The sequence below is a fragment of the Euphorbia lathyris genome, chromosome 5, assembly GCF_963576675.1.
Source record: "Euphorbia lathyris chromosome 5, ddEupLath1.1, whole genome shotgun sequence".
NCBI classification, from domain to species: domain Eukaryota; kingdom Viridiplantae; phylum Streptophyta; class Magnoliopsida; order Malpighiales; family Euphorbiaceae; genus Euphorbia; species Euphorbia lathyris.
The window spans coordinates 3396656-3421622 of NC_088914.1; the positions used below are offsets into that span (position 1 = coordinate 3396656).

The 24967-nt window shown below is 34.5% G+C and overlaps 2 protein-coding genes across 4 annotated transcripts; one reads left to right on the plus strand and one right to left on the minus strand.

The window, feature by feature from the left end:
- The first annotated feature begins 770 nt into the window (after positions 1-770).
- LOC136230961 (disease resistance-like protein DSC1) lies at positions 771-8711 on the plus strand. The gene is made up of 7 exons (XM_066020179.1): positions 771-1905; positions 1991-2281; positions 2361-3143; positions 3927-4467; positions 7152-7330; positions 7397-8091; positions 8267-8711. The coding sequence occupies exons 1-6, from the start codon at positions 1000-1002 to the stop codon at positions 8075-8077; spliced, it is 3381 nt and encodes a 1126-aa protein (XP_065876251.1). The 5' UTR covers positions 771-999; the 3' UTR covers positions 8078-8091; positions 8267-8711.
- A 1817-nt stretch (positions 8712-10528) lies between these two features.
- Positions 10529-23924, minus strand: LOC136229008 (ATP-dependent DNA helicase DDM1). Of its 3 annotated transcripts, none has more exons than XM_066017545.1 (18): positions 23777-23924; positions 22424-23663; positions 22260-22344; positions 17993-18088; positions 17048-17311; positions 16857-16934; positions 15858-16204; positions 15569-15758; positions 14723-14898; positions 14260-14332; positions 13992-14181; positions 13266-13364; positions 13079-13173; positions 12855-12974; positions 12377-12496; positions 12182-12280; positions 11983-12090; positions 10529-11057 (listed from the first exon to the last, which is right to left on the minus strand). In XM_066017545.1, the coding sequence occupies exons 3-18, from the start codon at positions 22272-22274 to the stop codon at positions 10830-10832; spliced, it is 2298 nt and encodes a 765-aa protein (XP_065873617.1). In that variant the 5' UTR covers positions 22275-22344; positions 22424-23663; positions 23777-23924; the 3' UTR covers positions 10529-10829. The 3 variants fall into 3 exon arrangements, with proteins under 3 accessions (XP_065873617.1, XP_065873618.1, XP_065873619.1); XM_066017546.1 differs by having other exon boundaries at positions 22424-22522; positions 23388-23914; XM_066017547.1 differs by lacking the exons at positions 22260-22344; positions 22424-23663; positions 23777-23924 and adding an exon at positions 18205-18343.
- Positions 23925-24967: the final 1043 nt, after the last annotated feature.

The window sequence follows — 24967 nt, forward strand, 5'->3', positions numbered from 1 at the left end:
TGAAGGACTTGTTGTTTTGTTAGTTGTACTTTTGTTCGGAGTTTCCAAGGACATGGTATGGTATATTGTTAATAACACAGTATAGTTTAAGCATGTTTGTTTTCTCCTTGGTTTTATCTACTTCTTCCTCTACTAATGCCTTAAAAGACTGCATAGAGAGACCAGAATCTCAAAATAGCCTCTAGCAAGGTTATGCAAAGATATAATCTCAGCATGGCTGCTGCGGTTTCTTCTGTTAGTCCAAAGAGGTTTGACGTATTTCTCAGTTTTCGGGGTATGGACACCCGTCGTAACTTCAGTAGCCATCTCTATGCAGCTCTGAATCAAAGAGGAATTGTAACCTTCATGGACGCTGCACTAGATAGAGGGGAAGAGATTACGTCAACAATCATAAGAGCAATTGAAGAATCCAATGTCTCTGTGATCATCTTCTCTAAAAACTATGCATCTTCACCTTGGTGCCTGGATGAACTCGTGAAGATCATCGAATGCATGAAAACACATGGACAGAAAGTATTACCTGTTTTCTATGAGGTAGACCCTGCAGATGTAGAAAAACAAACTGGAAGTTTTGGTGAAGCATTTTCTGAATATGAAGAATCACTCAAGGATAATATGGGCAAAGTTCGAAAGTGGAGGAGTACACTGGCAGAAGCTGCATTTCTGTCAGGATGGGATTCTAGAAACACAAGGTAAAACATTATATTTTAATCATAATCTTCCATAGAAACATTACTGCTCTTGCCATTACCAGTCTTTTTACTATGTACTGTTTCTTTGTCTTCTTCTTTTTCCCCCTAAACTTTTGATGATTTTTCAATATCTATCAGCTCAGATTCTGAACTTGTTGAAGAGATTGTCAAGGATACTTTGAGGATAATAAGGCACTTATCCTCTTATCATTTCGAGGATCTGGTGGGAATAGATTCACAAATTGAGCAAATAGAGTCATTATTATGCATTGGAGTTGAAGATGTTCGCATCATAGGAATATGGGGAATGGGTGGTATAGGGAAGACCACAATTGCTAACGCCGTGTTTAAAAAATTTGCTTCTAATTTTGAAGGTACTTGTTTTCTTGAAAACATCAGGGAAGCATCATCAACAAGACAAGGATTGGCTAACAAATGTGATGAGCTTGTTAATAAATTATTGAATGTTGGGATGTCGAATTCAACTTCGAATTCTTTGTTGAACCGTCTTTGTTTTAAAAAAGTTTTCATAGTTGTTGATGATGTTGATAACTTTGAGCAATTAGAACTTTTAGTTGGAAAACATTCTTGGTTTGGTGTGGGGAGTCGAATTATAGTAACAAGTAGAGATAAACAAGTATTGCAGAACAAAGTTGATAAGATATATGAAGTCCGATTTCTACCTCCAAAAGAAGCTCTTCACCTTTTCAGTTTGTTTGCCTTCAAGACAGACCAACCCAAGCCAGATTACATTGAGCTCTCAAATAGAGTCGTGAGCTACGTTAATGGGATTCCATTAGCTCTTAAAGTCTTGGGGTCATTTTTATATAGCAAAAGTGAAGAAGAATGGGAAAGTGCATTGTATAAACTAAAAACACCCAACCTGCAAATACAAAAGGTGTTGATGATAAGCTATGATGGACTCGATCGAGATGAGCAAAGAATATTTCTAGATATTGCTTGTTTTCTTAAAGGGTGGTCTTTGTTTTCCGTGACAAAAATATTTGATGCTTGTGGTTACTCGCCATTGATTTCCTTGAGAGTGCTTACTGACAAGGCCTTAATTACCACGAGGAACTCGAAAGTGGAGATGCATGATTTGCTTCAAGAAATGGGTCGACAAATTGTTCGTGATGAATCAGATAATGATCCAAGCAGACGCAGTAGGTTGTGGGATCCTAAAGACATTCTATATGTATTGACAGAAAATAGGGTAAGAACATTATTTGCAGATGTGTTTTTTTTTTTTTTTTTTCCGGGGCCATGACATTTTTTACTCATCAATTCTGTGGGTTCAGGGAACAGAAGCAATTGAAGGAATATTCTTAGATCAATCCAAGATATCTGCGTGCAGTATAGATAGTAAAGTTTTCTACAGGACCAAGGGGCTTAAATGGCTTTCATTTTACAATAGCAGCTACGGAAATATGCAATTCCTGCAAGGGCTCCAGTATCTTCCCAATCAACTAAGGTTACTCTGTTGGGATTTCTGTCCTCTGAAATCTCTGCCATCAAATTTTCAAGCGGAGAACCTTGTCTTGCTCAACATGTCCCATAGTCCTGTAGAACAACTTTGGGCTGGAGTACAGGTATGCCGTAAATTGACAAGTCATAATGTCTAATGCTTTAGATATTGTAACTGAATTCTCAACCTTGCCTATGTAACAGAATCTTGCAAATTTAGCAGGCATAAAACTTAACTATTGTAGACATCTCATTGAATTGCCGGACTTGTCAAGGGCACAAAATCTTTTGTCTATAGATTGTCGAGGCTGTACCAGTCTACCAAAGTTATCTCCATCTATTGGATATTTGAAGAAACTTGTGGAGTTGCAGTTGCAATACTGTAAGAAAATTAAGTATGTTCCAAGCACCAAAGATCTGAAATCTTTCATTTTGCTTGATCTCACTGGTTGCTCAAATCTTGAAGAGTTTCCAGAAATTTCAAGCAATATACAAACTTTAGTTTTGGCGGGAACATCCATAGAAAAATCATCTGCATCAATAAAATTTCTTGCTGGACTTGGTAATCCCTCAGGTCAGGTGTGCCAGTATAATCTATCTATGAAGTCCAGCGGTTCTTTAGATAATTATTGCATATATATCTCAGAAATATCATTCTGTTTGTTTTCCCTGTCCTTTCCAAATAAAATGAATCAAAGCGGAAAAGATTTGGACATTGTACCCGCTGCTTCAGTCGTGGAACATATGATGCCTGATGAGCCTGATTCAGATATTCCTGAAAAGTTAACATCTTCAACAGTGATTCCTAAAGAAATGCTCCAATATGAGCGGATGCTGGCTCGAATGGTTGGTGGGTATATGCAATTTTCCAGGGGTCATGGATTTCTTAATCTTGCATTAATGGATCAGAAAACATTAGAAGATACTGCAAAGGAAGTGCTAAAGAGAGTCAAGGTTTTGGCAGGTGCAGCACTTACATTCTCTGAGGTACTAAATATTTTTAAAGCAATATTTTTTGTGGTCTACGGGCATTGATCCACCTTTAATTGGGAGAGAGATAGGGTGGCAATTCGGGTTGTCGTCTCAAAATTGTGCTATGTTATATATATGTTTTATATGATTATATGTGATATAAATACAAGACAAATGATAATCGAGTTTGCTGGTAGGATTATCTGTAAATCATGTTGTTGTGTCAGAAATTGCCACCCGTAGAGAGAGCTAACAAGGCCTTATCATGAGCTGCATGTGGGCCTTCGTTGTGAGGAGAAGTCCATTTCCAAAATGACCAAGATTTTGGTTGACTCTCCCTTGCACTTATATTCCCTGCTTCTGTTTTTTTCCTACCTTATTCTCCTTCCAAGCGAAGCCAAGCCAGCCTGTCTTTTTCACACTTGCATTTGATTTTTCTTAATTCTTTTTGTTTGATATCCTACATTGTTTAATTAGGAAGTTGTATGGCTCCTTATATATATATATATATATATATATATATGAGGTAATCCTCTTCCTTTGAAGTACCTTTTTGGGCAAGTTAAGCCTTTATTTACATGGTAACAAAGACTTATATTCAATGTTGGGTGATGGTTCTGGGTGTGAGTGATAGAGGGTGTGTTAAATATCTCACATTGTTTAATTACGAAGCTATATGACCCTTATATAAGTGAGACAATTCTCCTCCTTTGAGGTACATTGTGGAGTGAGTTAAGCCGTTGTTTACACTTTTAATGGAGCGTATTTCCAACAAACTTCAACTTTACTATGGTGCAGAAATATTTTTCAAGACAGGTTACTGATAATTATGGAAGTATGGGAACTTCAGTTACAGTTCAACTGCCTCCAAATTGGTTTAGCAGCAACTTCCGTGCTTTCCATATACTTGCTTTCCTCGGCTTCAAGGACGAAAGTGAAAAGGAGATTGATGAGTTTCTCGGTATTAGGTGGAAATGCCAATTCAAAACCGAATGTGGTAAAAATGGTGTTTTATCTACATTGTATCATTATTTTCCACCTAAATACAGTGAGGATTATGACAGCCTTATGTATGTGCAAGTGTCAAATTCTTGTCTGGTATTGAATGAATCTTGGTTCTGTACTTATCGCGTCATCGAGGTTACTTTTGAAGCCTCCATCGAACATTCATCAGCCAAGCCTCGTTACGTAGTGAACAAAGTGGGAACCCGACTTATGTACCTTGGTGATGAAGAAGGAAATCCTCCCATATTTAGGCCCTGCTGTCCTGATCATCCTATCATCAATCATGCAGTAGATAGTAATATTCACAAAGCACAGGAGAAAGAGGAACCACATGGTAAGTGATAAAAATCCTTCATAAAATACAAGATTTTAAAGCGTATATGCTTTGATCATATCAGATCTTTTTCGTTTCTGCATTCTTAATATGTTCTCGTTGTAACTGTTAGTTTGGGAGAAAACTACTCCATTTTGTATATTGAAAGAATGAGGATAGGAAGTGGATAGATATACTAACTAGTCCCTTCTATTGCAACTAGCTATGTTCATATCTTCATACTATAACACTAACCCTCAAGCTAGAGCAAAGATAACTATCATGCCCAACTTGTTATAAATATAGGTAACCCGACAAAGCTTTAGTGAAAACATAAACTAGTTGTTAGGTGGGATGAGACCAAAAGAAGTAACCGGAGGCTGAGAGCGAGACTGGTGAGACAAAACACAACTCTAGCAAAGATTGAGTTAGAGCTGCTGGTCTCTAGGATGGACTCGGAACTAGCTAATCTTTAGACAAACCCGAAAGTGATTTCTCTCTTTGGCAACCAGAAGCTCAATTAGGTTCTGGTACCATTTGGGAGAAAACTACTCTATTTTTACTATATTGAAACATGAAAGTTAAGGAGTTTATATACAAGAATAGGGACAGGAAATGGACAAATACAGTATTCCTTATAATCGCTCTGATGATTGCTCGTAAAATTCTTCTATTGCAACTAGCTGTGTTCACATATGTTCATACTATAACACTAACCCTCAAGCTAGAGCAAAGATAACTATCACGCCCAACTTGTTACAAATATAGGTAACCGGACGACGCTTTAGTGACGGCATAAACTAGTTGTTAGGTGGGATGAGACCAAAAGAAGTAACCGGGGGCTGAGAGTGAGACATGGTGAGACAAAACACAACTCTAGAAAAGATTGAGTTAGAGTGGCTGCTCTCTAAGATGGACTTGGAACTTGCTAATCTCTAGACAAACCCAAAAGTGATTTCTCTTTTTGGCAAACCCGAACCCTACCCCAGAAGCTCAATTAGGTTCTGATACCATTTGGGAGAAAATGGCTTTATTTTCTATATTGAAACATGAAAGTTGAGGCGTTTATATTACAAGAATAAGGATAGGAAATGGACAAATGCAGTATTCCTTATAATTGCTCCGATGATTGCTCGTAAAATTCTTCTATTGCAACTAGCTATGTTCACGAATGTTCATACTATAACACTAACCCTCAAGCTAGAGCAAAGATAACTATCACGCCAACTTGTTACAAATATAGGTAACCCGGCGAAGCTTTAGTGAAAACATAAACTAGTTGTTAGGTGGAATGAGACCAAAAGAAGTAACCGGGGGCTGAGAGTAAGACGTGATGAGGTGAGACAAAACATAACTCTAGCATAGATTGAGTTAGAGCGGCTGCTCTCTAGCATGGACTCGGAACTAGCTAATCTCTAGACAAACCTGAAAGTGATTTCTCTCTTTGGGCAAACCCGAACCTTACCCCAGAAGCTCAATTAGGTTCTGATACCATTTGGGAGAAAACGACTTTATTTTCTATATTGAAACATGAAAGTTAAGGAGTTTATATACAAGAATAAGGATAGGAAATGGACAAATACAGTATTCCTTATAATTGCTCCGACGATTGCTCGTAAAATTCTTCTATTGCTACTAGCTATGTTTACATATGTTCATACTATAACACTACCCCTCAAGCTAGAGCAAAGATAACTATCACGCCCAACTTGTTACAAATGTAGGTAACCTGACGAAGCTTTAGTAAAGACATAAACTAGTTGTTAGGTGGGATGAGACCAGAAGAAGTAACTGGGGGCTGAGAGTGAGACGTGGTGAGACAAAACACAACTGTAGCAAAGATTGAGTTAGAGCGGCTGCTCTCTATGATGGACTCGGAACTAGCTAATCTCTAAACCCAAAGTGATTTCTCTTTGGCAAATCCGAATCCTACCCCAGAAGCTCAATTAGGTTCTGATACCATTTAGGAGAAAAAGACTTATTTTCTATATTGAAACAAGAAAGTTAAGGAGTTTATATACAAGAATAAGGATAGGAAATGGACAAATACACTATTCCTTGTAATTGCTCCGATGATTGCTCGTAAAATTCTTCTATTGCACCTAGCTGTGTTCACATATGTTCATACTATAACACTACCCCTCAAGCTATTGCACCTAGCTGTGTTCACTTATTTTCTATAACTATCACGCCCAACTTGTTACAATTATAGGTAACCTGACGAAGCTTTAGTGAAGACATAAACTAGTTGTTAGGTGGCATGAGACCAAAAGAAGTAACTGGGGGCTGAGAGCGAGACGAGGTGAGACAAAACACCACTCTAGGAAAGATTGAGTTAGAGTGGTTGTTCTCTAGGATGGACTCGGAACTAGCTAATCTCTAGACAAACCCAAAAGTGATTTCTCTTTTTGGCAAACCCGAACCCTACCCTAGAAGCTCAATTAGGTTCTGATACCATGTTAATTTGAGAGAAAACTACCCACTTTCTATATTGAAACTTGAAAGGTAAGGAGTTTATATACGAGAATGAGGATATGAAATGGACAAATACAATATTCTTTATAATTGCTCCAATGATTGCTCGTAAAATTCTTCTATTGCAACTAGCTCTGTTCACATATGTTCATACTATGACAGAAGCAATTCAAGTTATACAATGTCAGTATTAATTGTCTGCAATACTCTACTTAAACATGCAATCACAGTAGAGAAGAGGTGCCTAGACGACAACAACCCCGATAGATGTCATCTTGACTCCAAAAACCTTGTTTGTACCGCGAAACAAGATGACAATCCAAGTGATTCTGAAGAAACAGAGTCCAGAACCCTTCCATGCTCCACCTCATCAAATTCCGAATTCTCATCACAAAGCAATGCTACAGAGGTACGTCTTTTCCTTTCTACTTCCTTCATTATGAAAAGTTCTTCTCTAAACTTCATTTGCTTACAGGGTTCCTCATCTTCTAACAATAGTCTTAAGGATCGTCTTTCACATCTCCGATCTCTACGTTCTGCTGGTTCTTCTTCTCAATCTGTTGCTCAGATTGAAAAGGCTCGGATGTTCCTTTCCACCCTATTGAAACTTTCATTAGATGAAACAATGGAATCGACAGTTCTTAAAGAGGCAAGAAATTCTCTTCAAGTTTTTCTGAAACCTGCAGCGTCTAACGTTGATCAAGCAATCATTGCATCAGACCTGCTCAATCAGCTGAGTCAATTAGCATCAACGTACGAAGCCTGCTTACAGGAACAAGAATCCCTCGAAATTCTTGCAGACCGGAGAGAAACTTTGACCGCAGAGGAAGACAGCCTGGAAACAGAACTTTATTATTCCTACAACTCCATTTCTTCTACTGAAGACAAGATTGATAACTTGAGGTCCACGATTAGAGATCTCGAAGATATGCTCGCAACAGCGAATTCAAATTTGGGAATGCTGGAGGAAGAACTAGTTTCAGAACAAGAACATGCTTCTTCTAAACTCAGTCAATTGAACCACATAAAGTCTTCACTAGCTGAATTTTCTGAACTTGAAGGTTCTGCATGCTCGAAGGTGGATGAGCTCGTGAAGAAGAACGAAAACATGGTTCGAGAATTGGATCAGATAAAAAAGATGATTACACAGTTGTAAATATCATCTATAAGGTGTTCTCTTTATCTTTGAACTTGCCAATTGATAACATGTATATGCATACATATTGGGTGCTTAAATTGAGTTTACTTTCGAGTAATTTCGTGTTATTTTCTTGCATTTGTGTCATATTTTTCTCCATCTTTAGTTTTTGTTGAGTTTTTTTTTTCGTGTTTTGGTTCATTTCAGGTGTTTTCTAACCATTTCGGGTCAAATCCATGAAGACGAAGCAAGCAGGGAGTGATTTTTGGAGACAGAAAAACACTAAGCCAGGCAGCAGGAAGAATTCGCCGAGTTGTCCACTATTTTTTGGCCAAGTTACAGGTGAAAGAACTCGGCCGAGTATATTACTTGATCTGCATGTTTATATTAAGAAGCTAGGAAGAGATCGGTCGAGTTCATATGGAGTTCATATGGACTTTGAATGAGCAAGTGAATTTGGTTATTCAATGTTAGATCTAAGCTTATTAAAATCCTACGGTGAAGATTATGCGTTTGAAGTTATGCAAAGTAAAAGAATTAAATCAAAAAAGATTTGAAAAATATACCTACTCAAGCTTTCGAACTTCGTAACGGTAATAAATTGGGTTAAATGCACCGATGGTTACTGCACTTACATGGTTGTCTCAAAATGATCACCCAACTTCAATTTGTCTCAATAAAATTACTCAACTTTAAGTTTTATCTCAATTAGGTCATCTTGTCGATTTCAATGGTTAAAGTGCATCAGAATGATGTCATGAACATGTGAGCATGAGTTAACTCAGAAACGACAATGTGGTAGACACATGTTGATTATTTTTATGAGAAGAAACTAAATTTTGTTTTTTTCCCCATAAAAATAACCGACAGGTGGCGCATAAATGGATGTCATGTGTCATTTCAAAAAGATATCTGAGTTGATTTATTTTGATGTGTCACTCATGGCATCATTCCGATCCCTTTTAATGATCTAATTGAGACAAAATTCAAAGTTGAGTGATTTTATTGAGACAAATTGAAGTTGAGTGATCATTTTGAGACAACCATATAAGTTTAGTGACCAATTACGCATTTAACCGGTAATAAATGTATAGCAATGTTTGACAACACAAACTATAGGCTGTCACAAGAAATCTATAGGCTGTTGTGGGGCAATTTTAGAAATATTTATACAGGGAGAAGAGCTATGAAGCACTGAGTCGGGTGCGGACACTGTGTGGCAAACAATATTTTCAAAAAAATGAGATGTGTGTTGGTAAATTTCTATGTAATTAATTATATATATTACATATAAAAAGCATAAATAACATTTTAAAAGTGATAAAAGTATGCAAATTATATTTCAATTATTTCTCTACATATAGAAGGTAAATGCGTCAATTTATATTTCACTTATTTCGGGTAAATGCGTCAATTTTTAGTCCAATTATTTTTCTGTATAATCATATTTGTTTAAATACGACTATTTTGGAGACTAAATAAAGGGTAAATATGTCATTTTAAGCATATAAAGGATAAATGTAACATTTTTCACAAGTTAAATGCCTTTTTCTGCACTTTGAATTAGTAACATTCTTTCTTTGCCTCATTCCGAACAGATCAGCACCAAATTCTTTTCCAATATCGTAATTCTATGTTACATCCTTTACCACATACAATCAATTTGTGCTAGAATAAGCTTTAACTGTAGCATCTCTTATATTATTTGCTTTAGTTTTGTAACCAGTGGTGGAGAAAGATAAGAGGGATACTTTGTTGGTTTTTTTCATTTTTAAGAAATTAGACATGACACGTTTTTATCGTGCTGGGTGCGAGTCCGGTCGTGTCCCAAGCGAATTCTCATGTCTAGCGAGTTTGACACTGCCACTCCGATTCCCAGAAGAATTAGTGCTTCATAGGATAAGAATTAAATTCGGTCCTAACGTTTTCGGATAGTGCCGATCTAACCATAAAGTATGAAATGAAACTACACAAATTTATGTCTAACATTTCTAAGTAAAATTAATTTTACTCATTTATTATCCAAAATTTGAAAAAATATGGTTTAACTGTAATTTAATTGTCACATCGAACCTTTCAAAAATCAATTATGACTAAAATATTTAAATCACACATACAAAAACCCCATGTTAAAATGCTAATAACTAAATGTCATGGGAGGAGACATCCAAAATGTTAGTTGAGCGTGATTAATATCTAGGGTTACAACAACAACAAAGCCTTAGTCCCGAAATAATTCGGTGTCGGCTAAGATGAACCATCATACATTACCGTGAAATCAAAGGTTAATTCCAAAACAAATGTGGTTTCACTTGTAAATCGTTCTGCAGCAACTTCAGTCACAAAAAAAAAATGGTTATAGTTGTTTATCAAATAAATAATTTCCGCTTAACACCATCAGTTAATTTACTGACGTCGAGATTAATAATGTGCATAATTTCGAGCAACTCAGAATTCGAAACGGATTCATGAGGGTAGTCAAATCGAAGTGACTAATATAGATAAATAAGTTTTACAAAATAAAGCTGATTAGATAAATGAGATTCAACTTCTGCCTACACTAAGAATCTCAATCTCTTCAACTTTTCAGTTGGTTTGGCTTTAAACCAGTCCAAATACAAATCCAGACTACATTGAGATTTAAAAGCAGTTGTGAGCAATGCTAGAGGAATCAACTGAATATTGACAAAAAAAAATATGGTACCAAAATGATTCCAATAGGCATTGTTTTTTGCTTCACATCTCTTTTCGGGTCCGCCAAGCAATGCTTTTAACTGTTAAGGGTAGAGAGAACACCGGTTGCAGTAGGTAGAACCACCTCCCAACCAGGTCCTTTAAGTGGGAGTTGAGAAACTGCATCCTTGTTATCTTGATTGACTGGTCCGATCAGATCACTGCGATCCAAGATTCTTTCCAGATCTTCGTCGCTGATATCCGTCTGTATCAGCTTGTCTTCAGCAGTTTCATCATCTCGAAGCAGTGCTAGTATGTCATCGTCCTGAGATTTAGTTAGAGAAACACACTTTTAAGTTGTGATTAATAATGGTAAGTTGTATGCAAGTCCCTGAACCTTAACGAGAAACAAAATCAAGTCGATCAGGTGTCAAAACGGGTTGTGTGGTGTGATTTGTACATTCCACGTGATTATATATGATACGAATGCAACAAAATTGATAACCATGTCAAGCTATTTATGACGTTGTGCATGCCATCATTATACATCAATACCATGAAAATAAAAAGCCTAACCTAATACATCACTAGCCCTTCAAACTTGTCCAAAACAGTCTAATGACTCCTTCAACTTTGAAAACGGCCGATTAGCCCCTTGTATTGCTTAATGTGACCTGATTAACCCCTCAAGTCCTACACGACAAAGCAATTGGAGATTTGGACAGGTTGCAACACACATCACTTTAAGCAAGTTCAAGGGGCCAAAAGGTCACCGAAAGCAAGTTTAAGGAGATAATCGGTAAAAGTTGGGGGGACGGGCAATCAGCTTTTATGATAGACTTAAAGAGGTTGTGTATGTAATAGGCCGAGCAGCAAATTTTCTGTCTTTTCAGTGAGATTCTACAATACTCAAGGAGTACATGCTCCCTTAGGTATAAAATAACATTTTTTAATCATACCGATTAAAAAACCCCTAGCAGCAACCTTTTAATGCTTCATTTTATTTATAGAGCGCATACACCAGGAGTACTCTAGAATTTCACCTTTTCAATGATCAAGTGACCATTATGGCAAAGTTTTATCATTTTATAAACAAGCACACAATAAATATGAGAAGGCAACTTCAAAAGTTGAACAATAAATGGAAACGTTATAACAAGCTAATTATCTAAACCGTCGGCGTCGCATAAGATTTGCAGCAAAAATGATAAAGAGCACAACAGGAAAATAGAGCAAAGATAAGAGAAAACCTCCTCGATTTCTGCCTTAGATTTTATTCTTTCTTGATGGAATTGCCCCTTTCCAATCACCACATGCTCTAGCTTCAACTTACTAAATGCTCTTTTTAAGATGCGTCCCTGTTGTCATACAATACAATTTTATTACTTGTTCAGTATAAATTAGCAGCAGTGATTCAAATTATAACCACTAGACTATACAATGCAATACCTCAACAGATTGAGCTGTTGCAAGCCTGTAAACATGAACAGGCTTGGTCTGGCCAATTCTGTGACATCTATCCATGGCCTGCAAATCCATTTGAGGGTTCTACGGAAAGGGTGCAAGAATGATAGGAATTAGTTCAAAAAAGTGCTGAGGCCATTCATTAATGAAAGGAAATTGCTAGTGAGATCAAGAAAATACCCAGTCACTGTCGTAGAGTATACAGGTGTCAGCTGCAGTGAGGTTGATACCCAATCCACCAGCTCTTGTGCTGAGAAGAAATATCCTCAAGTTGCTGTCTACATCGTTGAATTCTGCAATCTGTTTCAACACCAAGTAGCAGACATCAGGATTGAAATTTAGGAAATACTCCATGAGCAATACTCCCAATTTTCAACATTCAACTAAAAAAATTGCAATAAAGGTCAAGAAATTGACTAAATCCACCTCTCGAAAGGAACAATTGCTCATAAAATCACAATGATTGCATTCTATGAAGTAACAGGAAATGCATACTTAAAGCAAAAAATTCCATACAGGACAAGTATTTACATCTGTTTAGTATATGACTGTTTAACCAATAGCATGACTTTCTTCTCACATGTATAAGTCTCACTCCTACAAAATGATAATAAGAACACATTCAACTCTTAAAGATATCCAACATAAAAAGCCTAACCTGTCTTCTCCTCTCGTCCAACTTCACACTGCCATCAATTCTACAAACGTCAAAGCCTCTTTCACTAAAATAGTAGTCCATTACATCCAAAACCTTAGTCCATTGAGAGAATATCAGAACCTGTTTGTGGAGGCAGTAAACAAGTAAATTTATCAGAAACATCAAGCAGAAAAAATACAGAAAATCTGAGAAACAAGCAAATGTTACTGATTTCTAAGTCATACCTTGTGCTTAAGTGCAAATAGTCTGTTCAACAATCTATCCAGCAATTTAAACTTGCCGCACTGCTCAACTATCTGATCCACAGGTGGGTAGAAATCTGTCAAGAACCACAAAAAGAATGTTGTTACTGAACCCATAAAGCATCATTTCCCAAAAGAAAGAAAAATATAAAAGAACATAAGAAAGTACATGAGCCATCAAAAGCTGACTCTAAGAGGTCAGGGTGGTTGCAATTTTTCCGAAGCTGGATCATCAAATTGTTGAGCTTTCCTTTCATACCTCGGTGGGCTGAAATTTCATCAAATAGAGCATTGATTGTCAACTAACTCCATTTTACTATAATCAGATGAATAAAGATAACAGTTCTGAGTATACATCCAAGAATAAGAAAGAAGAATTTTAATCAGAAGTCATATAAATGTCTAAAAATTACCATTAATTCAAAGAGATAGAGTCGGAACAAATAGGGCTCTGAGACATTTCACACAACAGGAAGTTAAAAAAAGATATATTGATGACCCTTCTAACCTGTTTCAATGGTAGATAACTATCTTACATCAAATAGCTAATTTGGGCCTAGGTTCACCAATTTTCCTGCATAATATTTGGCCAGACTCCGTACAAGCTTAAAAATTTATATATCCTGTGTCACATTTCTCACTGTCATTATAATTAATTGCAACCATATCATGTTCATGCATCCTAATAGTTATTGCATCTGCAAGAGTGACCAGATTAAGTGGATCACAACACCTTGCATAGAAAACCATTCCATGATTAACGGTTAGGAGTCCAAGTACCCAGCTAAATTATAGTCAGAGGAGAAAGCAAAATCAAGTGAACAAAAGGCCTTTTTTTCCTTACACGTGAAATTTATCAACATAGCATTTCTCACAATTGACATAACTCTTATACCTGTGCTCACTGTCTCTATTAAATGATTCTCCAGAGTCTTATTGACTAAATGATCTTGAAAGTTTTTCTGATACTCAGTCAAGGTAGCATATAAAATGATCTCTTTTTTCCGAGGGAGCATTTGTTCAACGTCAGCTTTCAACCTTCGGAGGAGAAACGGACGCAAGATGCCATGAAGCTTAGCTACCACCTGCATGTGATCAACCCAGCTGTCCATCATACCATAGGATTGTTCTATAAAAGCAACTCATGTTGGCAAGAAAGTTACCTGAGACCTTCTCTTTTCTTCCTGTTCCACACTCAATGCTTCATTGTTGTTGGTTTTACCCGAAAAATTGAACCTGAACAGAAAACCATCTACAGTCATGGAATGGAACGATAGATTATGCCAAATTATTGAAGCATAAATCACGATGCGCATTGCTCATAAATATTAAAGCACCATGGTTTTTCTATCAACAATATCAAGATGATATAGACCAATAAAGATACCGAGCCTTTACTAAGGCTATTAGAAACACTACAACAACTTCCACGATATGCACAGGGGAAACAAAAAAGACTTTAATAAAGGAGTACATAGAGACAATTTGGAACTGGAGCTGGTGCCACCATTATTACATTTTTTTCTACTGCATAATAAGTGGAAAAGGAATGTTCAACTTTGTAGCATAATGAAACTGCGAGGTGAACAAGAATTCTACGACAAGGAGAAATACTAAGCAACATACCATGATTCAAATTCTTCATGGGATTGGAAAATATCAGGCAGAATGAAATTCAACAATGACCAAAGCTCAGCCAGATTGTTTTGCAGGGGAGTCCCTGTTAGCAGAAGTTTATTCTCCATAGGAATGAGTTTCAGTTCTTTCAGCAATTTGCATTTTGTATTTTTCAACCGGTGCCCCTTCAGGAATAAAAAGTAGTCAGACTAATCACTCATCTCAGAAAAAGAATAAACTCCTTGAGAAAATAGGACAATTAAAAAAGCCTTTGAAATTACAGTCAAACACTAAGGCATCTTTAGACTAGTAATAACGTGAAGGCCTCTTAAAAAAAATGGGAACCTTCAAAGCAAATCAGAGAGCAGTATTGGAGAAGCTCAAAAAAAAAAAAAAACTTTTTTTCTCACAAAAGTGTGGAACCCAACCCTTCAACGATAACTTTCAAGTTCTTTTTTGCTTGGAAAATGCAAATCATGAAACACTATTGGACAAACTAGCAGCAATTTTGCTCATATGCACAGACTTAGTTAAAAATCTCATGCAAGTGCAGTGATCCACAATTGTAGTGGATGTCATGAGTAATCAATTATTAAGCAGAATAGAGGTTAACAGCAACTCAAAACAGTTAAATTACATAAAATTTATAGAATTATAGATTGTGCTTTAAGTGCTTGCTTCTCTAATTAAAAGCATATCATTATGTTTTGCTACACTAAGGTATATGCACCTAGTCATGAAAAGGAGAAGGAAAACAAATCTTTTACTGTGCTGACTCTGCAGTTTAAGGATGTGAATACATAATTTAAGAAAACTAAACAGTTGCCAAATCTATAAACTCACTAAAACACCCACCTCATCAATCACAACATATTTCCAATTGTAATGTCTCAAAAACTTTCTTGCATCAGATAATGCAATCTCATATGAAGTAATAACAATGGGAAATTTAGGACCAATAGATCTTGGCATGTACTTTCTCCTTATATCGTTCCTCACTCGTTTGTCACCATGGTAGATAATCGAATTAAGAGAAGGAGCAAACCTATTTGGAAAAAAGAATACAGAGAAGCATAAATTGTGAATCAAGAAATCAAATCATGATTCATGAGGAATCAAATGAAATAGCAAGCAAAATGCCCACCTTGAAATCTCATTCACCCAATTTGAAAGAGTAGAAAGAGGAGCAATTACTAAATAGGGGCCATCTAACTGATTCCCTTTTAAATGAGCAAGGAAACCAATTGTCTGAATAGTTTTTCCAAGTCCCATTTGATCAGCAAGTATCCCATTGAGCCCATTTTGCCACAAGGAGATCAACCACTTCACACCTTTGATCTGATAGGACTTCAACTTTCCACCAGTCAATAAAGGTACTAGTTCTCTCTGCTCTTTATCAAGTTTTTCTTCCTCTGTCAGGTTTGCATCTTCTGCATTTTCAACCTCCTTAGATCGTGTAAGCATTGCAGCAACTGCCCTTGTGGCTCTCCTCTTAAAACATTGGCAAAGCAATTGTTAGATATGTTAGGTATCAAGACAGCTTTCCACTGCATTAATACACTTTCTGTAAATAAATTAGCAAACAAATAGCAGCTTAGAAGTCAGGTTTAGCAAAATTCATGTTTCAATTTATTTAAGGATGTGATAAAGGCAAGAAACATCCTACCATGTTAGAATAAAATAGAGACTGGTAGCTATTTCAAACTTAGGTGCTCTTAACAGACCCGGGAACTTATAAACACATGAAACACAACAGTCATAGACAATGCATTTTAAAGCATTTATGACTCGCTGTTTTACTTGACAGCCAATTTTCTTGCATCTTTGCATTCTAACTTCTAACATTATCTTTGATGCGTTAATAGATCGCCTAAATACTCCTTTGGAATTAATGTTCCCATCATTGAAATGCTCCTATTGCATAACAGTCAGTTTAGTACAAAGCATCTCTAATGAAAAAAACAAATTTAAATGACTGCTAAATTCCTTCCATTCTATTGAAAACGGCTTCTAATGATGAGAATCAGAACTACTATAATCACAAGGTAGACATATGAAACACAAAGCACTCTCAACATGAAATATTTATCAAATCCAGTGCCATGAAATGAAATACAGAACAAAGTAGAGAAGGAAAGATTACAGAATTGTACTGGGATGCAGCTTTTCTTTTTCGACCTGGCTTTGCTTTACCATTTGCACTCTCCTGCTCGGCCGGATTCTGGCAATTGCAAAATACACACAACTCAGTTAAACAGGAGAATGGATAACCATACATTAAACAATTATTTCTCAACCAAATGCTGATTTATCTAAAAAGAGTAGGAGACATACACGAGTAATCTCATCCATCTTTTCAAGCAAAAACTCTGAGTACAGTTGTGTTTGAGTCAAAAGCTCATCCAATTTTGTAAACTGAGAGTCATCCAAATGAACTGGCTCCTCCGGTTCTGTCTTTAGCTCCCCTTCTTTGACCCGAGCCTGCAAAAGTCTTTCTTCCTCTTCTGCCATAACACTTGAGATATGGGAGGAATCCCCATTTTTCGCATCTAGAATTATATTCTTCGCCAATTCTTCTGCTTGTACATTGCATTTTTCCTTGAAATGGAAAAGCAGAGAGAAAATTGAAAAAAAAGGACAGAAAGATTGTCAATAGACTTGCGTTTAGAAACACATAATTAAAAACTAAGGTAATACATTTTCATTTGTAAATATCAATCAAAGAAATACTTAAATTGTCATAGTATAAGCAAGCGCACTTTGGCTCAGAAACAAATTTACTTGTGTAAAATCTGCAAGTTCTACATTCACAGCAAGGACACATGGATATACAAGCCAACAGTTATTAAAAATAAAGGACCCATGACAGTAAAAAGACCCAGTAAAATGACGCACTATGATAGAATAAATGAGACTAGCATTCAGCTTCAGAAACAGTTACATATAGATTTTTTTTTTGAAAGAGAACAGTTACATATAGATAAACATATAGTTACATAGTTCAAAAAAATACAGTTACATAGTTCAAAAAATGCCGCATCAAATACAACAAAGCCTCTGACAAAGACAAAAATTGAACTAAAGAAACGCCTAAAAAAGGCTAGAAAATGAAGCAACCATGATACACATTGCCTTCCCCGTTCAACAAGAAAACCAAATAAAGCACTAAACTTTCTGCTTATGTGATCAATTCTGCTAAATGGCATACGAAACTACTATCTATCACGATACTAAGTAACCAAGAAAAATGGGCAAAAAAGGAAGGTAGAGAAACCAAACCTCATCCTCAAGCACCGAAGTCGGTGAATCCACAGCAGCCTCATTCTTCATTTCGCCCTCGGCCTTCACTTCGCCTTCGGCCTCCATTTCCGAATCCTACAAAACAGCAAGTAACATTTTCAGGTACAAAAAAAAAACCCTAGAATCAGAAAAAACACCATTGCAGACCAAAAAAGCGAACAAAAATGGCAAAAGAAACGCAATGAACATACCAGTAAATCAGAGAAAGAAAGAATCGGAGAATACAGTGAGGAATCTGCGAGGAAGAATGAATCGGAGCAGAGAAAAAAGTGGAGGAGTGGAAAGGACTGAAGAGTGGAAGTTCAGAATTTAAATGAAAAAGGAAATTAGGAAATTATTATTTTATTAATAATAATTTTTGACTGGAGTTTCCAGGCGGTAATGGGCGGGAAATCAGATTTTGAAATTAGCCCTGGAAATTGGTGATAATTACGATATAGGGACTGACTTGCCTAGATGGACGTGTAGTAGTTTTTGGGGAAAATAATATTTTTCCCATTTAATGGTGGACACACGCTTGGTGCGTGCACGTTTATATGGAAAGTGGGTACCCACGGTTTTTTTTTTTTTGGTTTTGAATCACCCACGTTTTTCTATCAAAAGGGGAAAAGTAAAAAATAAAGAAAACTTTTACATAATGTTATGTTAAAAGTAGACATGTAAATTCCACTGTAAATCTTTACCGAGGTCTGTGGTTTGTCCTAATCTTGGGATAGGTAGACTTACCCTTACCTAAACCTTTTGTATACAAAAAAAAATAGACATATTGATGGGTCCGTCCAAGCCAATATCTTCTGGACCGGGATTGGATATGAAAATTTATCTTTAAAACCATCTCGGCTTAAGTACGTTAAAACCTGGTCCGCCTATTAATATTAATTAATAAATTTATATATTAATATTTCTTTTTAATTATAAATTTAATTGTTTATTATAAAAAATTATACATGAATATTTAGGAGGGTTTATATGGGTTGGGCTTGGAATTTGACTGAGTCCGCCTAAATTAACAGCGGGTGGGACTGGGGGTGCACACAAAAATCCAGAAAACCGAAAAATCAGAAAACCAAACCGAAACTAAAAAGAAAATAAGGTTAACCGAAACCGATGGACTAGTTTACGGTTTTTAATTTTAAAAATAATGGTTAATGGTTACGGTTTTTTATTCCAAAAAACGTGGTTAATCGAAACTGACCGAATCTCAATTAAATATTAAAAAATATAAAAATAAATTTATTTATATGGGTAAACAATTATTTAGTCCCTATAGTTTTTCATAACTCATTAATCAATCCACTATTTAATTATAAGGTCTCTAAATTTTTTCACTTTTAATGGTTTAGTCATTCTATAAAATATTAACATCAAATGAGATCAAAATATGTAAACAACTCTCAGTTAATTTGTTACTGTCTCTCTAATTTCAGTTTATACAGCTTTTTTTTTATGTTTTCGATGTAGAAACAAGGATTAAATTTTATTACTTGTTTTCCAAAACTTTGTAGCCAGAAGTTTTATTAGAGGCATTTTGCCTTTTTTTTATCCATTCTTTAACACATTTTTAGACGGAGATTTGATATAGGGACTAAACAATTTAACGGAATCAAAACTGAGGGATTATAATGCACGCACATCTCCCTCTCCGCAATTAATCTCTTCAACTCGTCATTGACCCGCCGTCTCTCTCACAATAAAAATTAGAATTCTTTTATTATTTTTATTTTTATTTACTAATGGTTAGAAACCGATAACCAATCGAAATAATTGGTTAACCAATAATGGACTAGTGTATGGTTAGTGTTTTTAAAAAACCGATTAAATGGTTAACCGACCGAATTAATCTTAATGAACCGGTTAACCGACCACGTGCACTCCTATATTGGACTGAGTATTTTTAGATAAAAGCTCGTTGGACCAGGCCCAGTCCGACCGAAGTTACAAGTAGAGGAATAAAATTAGGAGTGGTTTGGTTTAAACCATATACCAAATTGAACCGATTAAATTCAGTTTTTCAGTTTGGTTTTTCAACATTTTGATTCGGTATCAATTTTATTTTTTGGTGCATTTTAGTATCCATTTCAGTTTGAGAAAAAATGTAAGAAAACGAAATTACACCGAATTACACATATTCTACATTATTTTATATATATACTAGCAGAAGGCCCGTGCAATGCACGGGTTACATAATTATATCCTTTTAATTAAATCATTTATATCTTAAATTGATAAAACAAATTATATAATAAATTTAAAATTATAATACTCTTTTATTTATTTATATATAAGGGGGATTAATACTGGTTTCTCAATTTCCCTTCTCGAACCCACGTCTCTTGTAAATGTCACGGTATTACAATACTCTTTTCTTTCTAAAAAGATAACACCTTTTTTAGAACATTGTAATTTATAGTTTATTTTTCTTTTTTAGACTTAATTTTTCAATTTCTTAAATACACTTATTTAATATATATTATTATTGCATACTATGAAATATATTTATTAATTTATAATTTTAATCATGAATTAGCCAATAATTATCGAATTAAATTTACACTTTTAATTAAATTAAATTTATACTTTTAACTCTCGTATACTTTTTTTTTTTGTTTTGAAAGAAACTCTCGTATACTTTGAACTGTAAATTATGTACATGTTAAATAATTAAGTAAAATTATGACAATATAAAATAATTGTTTATATACACCTTAAAAAATATTGTAGTATTATATATAAATTTATGCTTGGTTAGGTGGACCTAGAAATTTCATAAAAATGAAATCGATAACTAAAACCGAAAATTTCATAAAATAACTTTTATGCGGCTAAAATTAAAAAGGCAAGTTTCATGTTAGAAAAAGCAATGTGAGTGTTAATTATGGAATATCTTGGTAACTAATAATCCTTTTAGATAGTTAAGTTTTAGTGTTCTTGAAAGAAAATTGGGAAAAAAAAACTAAAAATAACCATAAAGAAATCGAAATAATTATGAAAGGAGATAAAATAAAAGCAAAAAATAACTTTTGAAAATTGAAAAAGGTTTTACTTAGTGTCATTTGACTTTCAATTAAAGTATTTTTTTAGCAAATAAATTTGCATTTTTCCTTGAGAAATACATGATAACAAAAGCTCAAAGGAAAAAAAAAAAAAAAACTGAAGGTTGCAATATTTAACCAGAAAATATTTACATTGATTAACTTTCAATTCATTCATGTCCAACTTATCTTTTATAATCATCACAGTCTTTATATATATAAAAAATCTATATCATAACATTTGTTTTTTAGTCACAAAGTATCTTCCTTCTGGTTCAAAGAAAAACTAAAATAATATGCAACTACAATTCAAACTTATTGAACTTCATTTCACACGAATACAACATTTTGCATTATTGGTTGAAATTTGCAGTATAAAAAGCATCATTACTAATTTAAGATTCTGTAGTTCATTAATCCATACAGTTTATTAATCCATATGTCGAGGCCAAGCTAATTCAGAGGAGGTCCAAGTTTAGGTTTTCTGTTCTAAGGAAACTACCATTTCCAAGTGATTCCAATGATTTGGTCGCTTGCTCTACATTGATTCTTTCTGACATAGTCCTTTCCATAGCCTCATTTCCAAAATTCCCACAAACTTTTTTTTTTCTTCCTTTTATTTGCCATTGATTCCATAAGATTTTGTCTTTAAATATCTGAGGTGAAAGATCTACCTCCATTTGAGCTTTAGTTTCCAACTTCCCTAAAAATCCTATTAACCAACTTTCATACAACCTCATGGTTTTGTTCATATTTTCAATAAGACAAATCAAAATTCCACAACATCCAACAATTCAAGATAATATGAGAACACAAAACCAGATTAATTATGACAATATGAACTAATGTTTTTATTGACACTAAAAACAACATTAAAACTAATGTTATTTTCCATATATATAAAACAAAATCTCATCTTAAAACCGGAGGTTCCTTTTGGTGTTAAAATTCAGATTTGGCTCCTCAATCAAAGTTAGTGTCCGTGAAGTTGTATATGAGCAGAAAAGTTTCCCCTAATGATATACAACTTAAAGAAAGTCCCCTATCAATGAAAAATAAATATAAAGTAGCTTTTGTGGACAACAGAAAGGAAAAATCCTTATAATTCTACATTTCGGTTTCGTGGAATATGAACATCAAAACAATTTTGAAAGACTTTCTAAAAAATAAAAGAATCATAAAGTTTCACACAATCATAAAGGAAGAGCTCTTACCAAACTCTTAGGCATTGAAGGGGTCACTGGTATTAATTGACTTGATTGCCAATTCCTCAAGTCTTTGAGTTTGAACAGACAACAACTGTGTAATGATCACAAATTCATCATTAGAGCAATCAAAATCATAACATTGTATATATGTTGATGCAAAGGTTACCTACTTTACATATTGAATTAGCACGGATTTTTGATGGAGCCTGAGTCAATGCTTCAGGCATATTTAGACCATGCATTACACTTAGTTTGGGAAGCAGATATACCTGCACCATTTCACCATGAATATAGTCCACAATTACCTAAGATCCACATTCAAACAAATGAAAAAAAGGGACCCTTAAAAGTAGAACAAAACATAAATCAGAGTAAGAAACCAGCATATAAACCAAAGACAATCAATTGAAGAGAATTTTAAATAGACATCTTAAGCTATAAACCAGTTGTCCCATTCAAAAAGCGAAGGCAATCCGCCCAATAACAACATAAACTATGACAGATACCAAATATGAAAATCTGTTTTCATGGTAACCCATCAAAGTTCATTTTAATTAACCGTATAAACAGAATAGAGCAAAATTGTAAAGCATAGTGTCATTTCAAATTCAAGGTCTTCAACAGCAAATCTATTCTTTCTTTCGAATAGATCAAATTTGAAATAGAAAATAGTTCACATAAGAGAATACAGCAAATATCAGTTGTCCATTACCATTGCGCTAATTTAAAAATAAACTAAGATTAAAATTAAATTATACATGAAGATCTGTAAAAGGTTATGCTTGTGTAAAACTATGCTAAAAAAAACTCCCATGAGGAAACGAACCGATGCAAAAGAAATCCAGAGAACCCAATCATCTTCAAGCTATGAAAAAGATTGCAAACTAATTCAATTGAAAGCCTTGAATTGAACATAGGAAGAACAGGACATGCATATGAGGAAACTTAGAAAATATATTTTTGTTTGAAATAGAAAATAGTTCACATAAGAGAATACAGCAAATATCAGTTGTCCATTACCATTGCGCTAATCTAAAAATAAACTAAGATTAAAATTAAATTATACATGAAGATCTGTAAAAGGTTATGCTTGTGTAAAACTATGCTAAAAAAAACTCCCATGAGGAAACGAACCCACGCAAAAGAAATCCAGAGAACCCAATCATCTTCAAGCTATGAAAAAGATTGCAAACTAATTCAATTGAAAACATTGAGGAAGAAAATCCTTAGCTCTCCAAGAGATGCCGTTCACACCCATGAAGATCAGAAAATGACATAATTAAAGGCGACTGCATGCGGGTTTAGCCATTAATCCATATCAATTGCGGCGCAAAGAGAGCTGTACAACTCGATATCCAAAATAAAAATTCATCATAAGTGAATCCATTGGATCAACGCCAGAAGTGAGATCTGATTACAAAAAATATGTTGAGAGGGCAGAAAGTAAATTGAGGAATGTTAGTTTTTGGGTTTGAAATCGTAATAGTTGGCTAAAGTTTGAATTGATAACCGCTAAGGATAACCTGAATTTAGGGATTTGAACTTAGAATTTGGATAAGTGAAGATCTTCAATAGAAATCTGATTAAGAAGAGATTACCAACTAAGCGTAAAAGAAGGAACAGTTTGATGAGCAGCTATACAACAAAATAATCCGAGTGAGAGAAAAAGAATATTGCAGGTTTTAAATTAAAATGCTTGAAAAATCTGTAAAAATAACACATCAGCTTTAAGCTCTAAATTACTGCCACGTCATCTTAATAAGTTCCTGCTTTTATATATTTAATAGATAGATTATTTTTGTTGAGATAATATGCCTGATAATTTTGAAAGTATTCCAAAAAAAATTAAGTAAATTTAATAAAGAAATGTAGTGTTTTTTATTTTATTTTTATAATTAACTAAATTTGATTTGTTCGATTTGAACTGAACTAAAAATTTCGATTTTACATATTATCTTATTCAATATCGATATCAATTATTTTAGTAATTTCGGTATTCGAATTTTTTGATTCAATTCGATTTTGATCCAATAGACACCACTAAATAAAATAAGTTATTGTGTGATATTATTTATGAGAATTTAACTCGAGCTTCCGAATGAAAACAAAACTTAAAAGTCAAAAATTTGTTTTATTGAACCGAGTTGTAGAATGTGAAATAAACTAATCATTTTCGAACATTCTTCTTAATATTTTTTAATTTGTTCTTTTCAATCAATGTTGTTGGTTAAATGATATAAAGGTGAATTATATTAATTTCCTTGTCGAGATAGGTAGAGAGTCTAACGGCTTATTTGTTAGAAGGGATAAAGATACAGAAATAGAGATAAAAAAAAGATCGAGATGAGTTATCTAATGTTTGTTTTAGAGATAGATTAGCAAAATAAGAGATGGATGCGTGTCTTATCTCTCAAATCCTATATCCAAGAGGGGGATGAGATAAGCTCCTCCGATTTTAATAGGATGGAAAAGTCCATCTTATGCCTCAAATTAATGTTATGCAGTTTAAATAATGTTAAAATAGTAAAATGTATTATTTTATCTTTATCTCTATCCAACATACCAAATATTGAATAATAATTCTCGTCTATCATATTTTGATCTTTATCCCAGCCATTTATCATTATTTCTATCTCAACATTTATATGTATCCTTATCCCAATAGAATATCAAACGCTCCATAAGTGTATAAAAGAATATATAAAGAGATAATT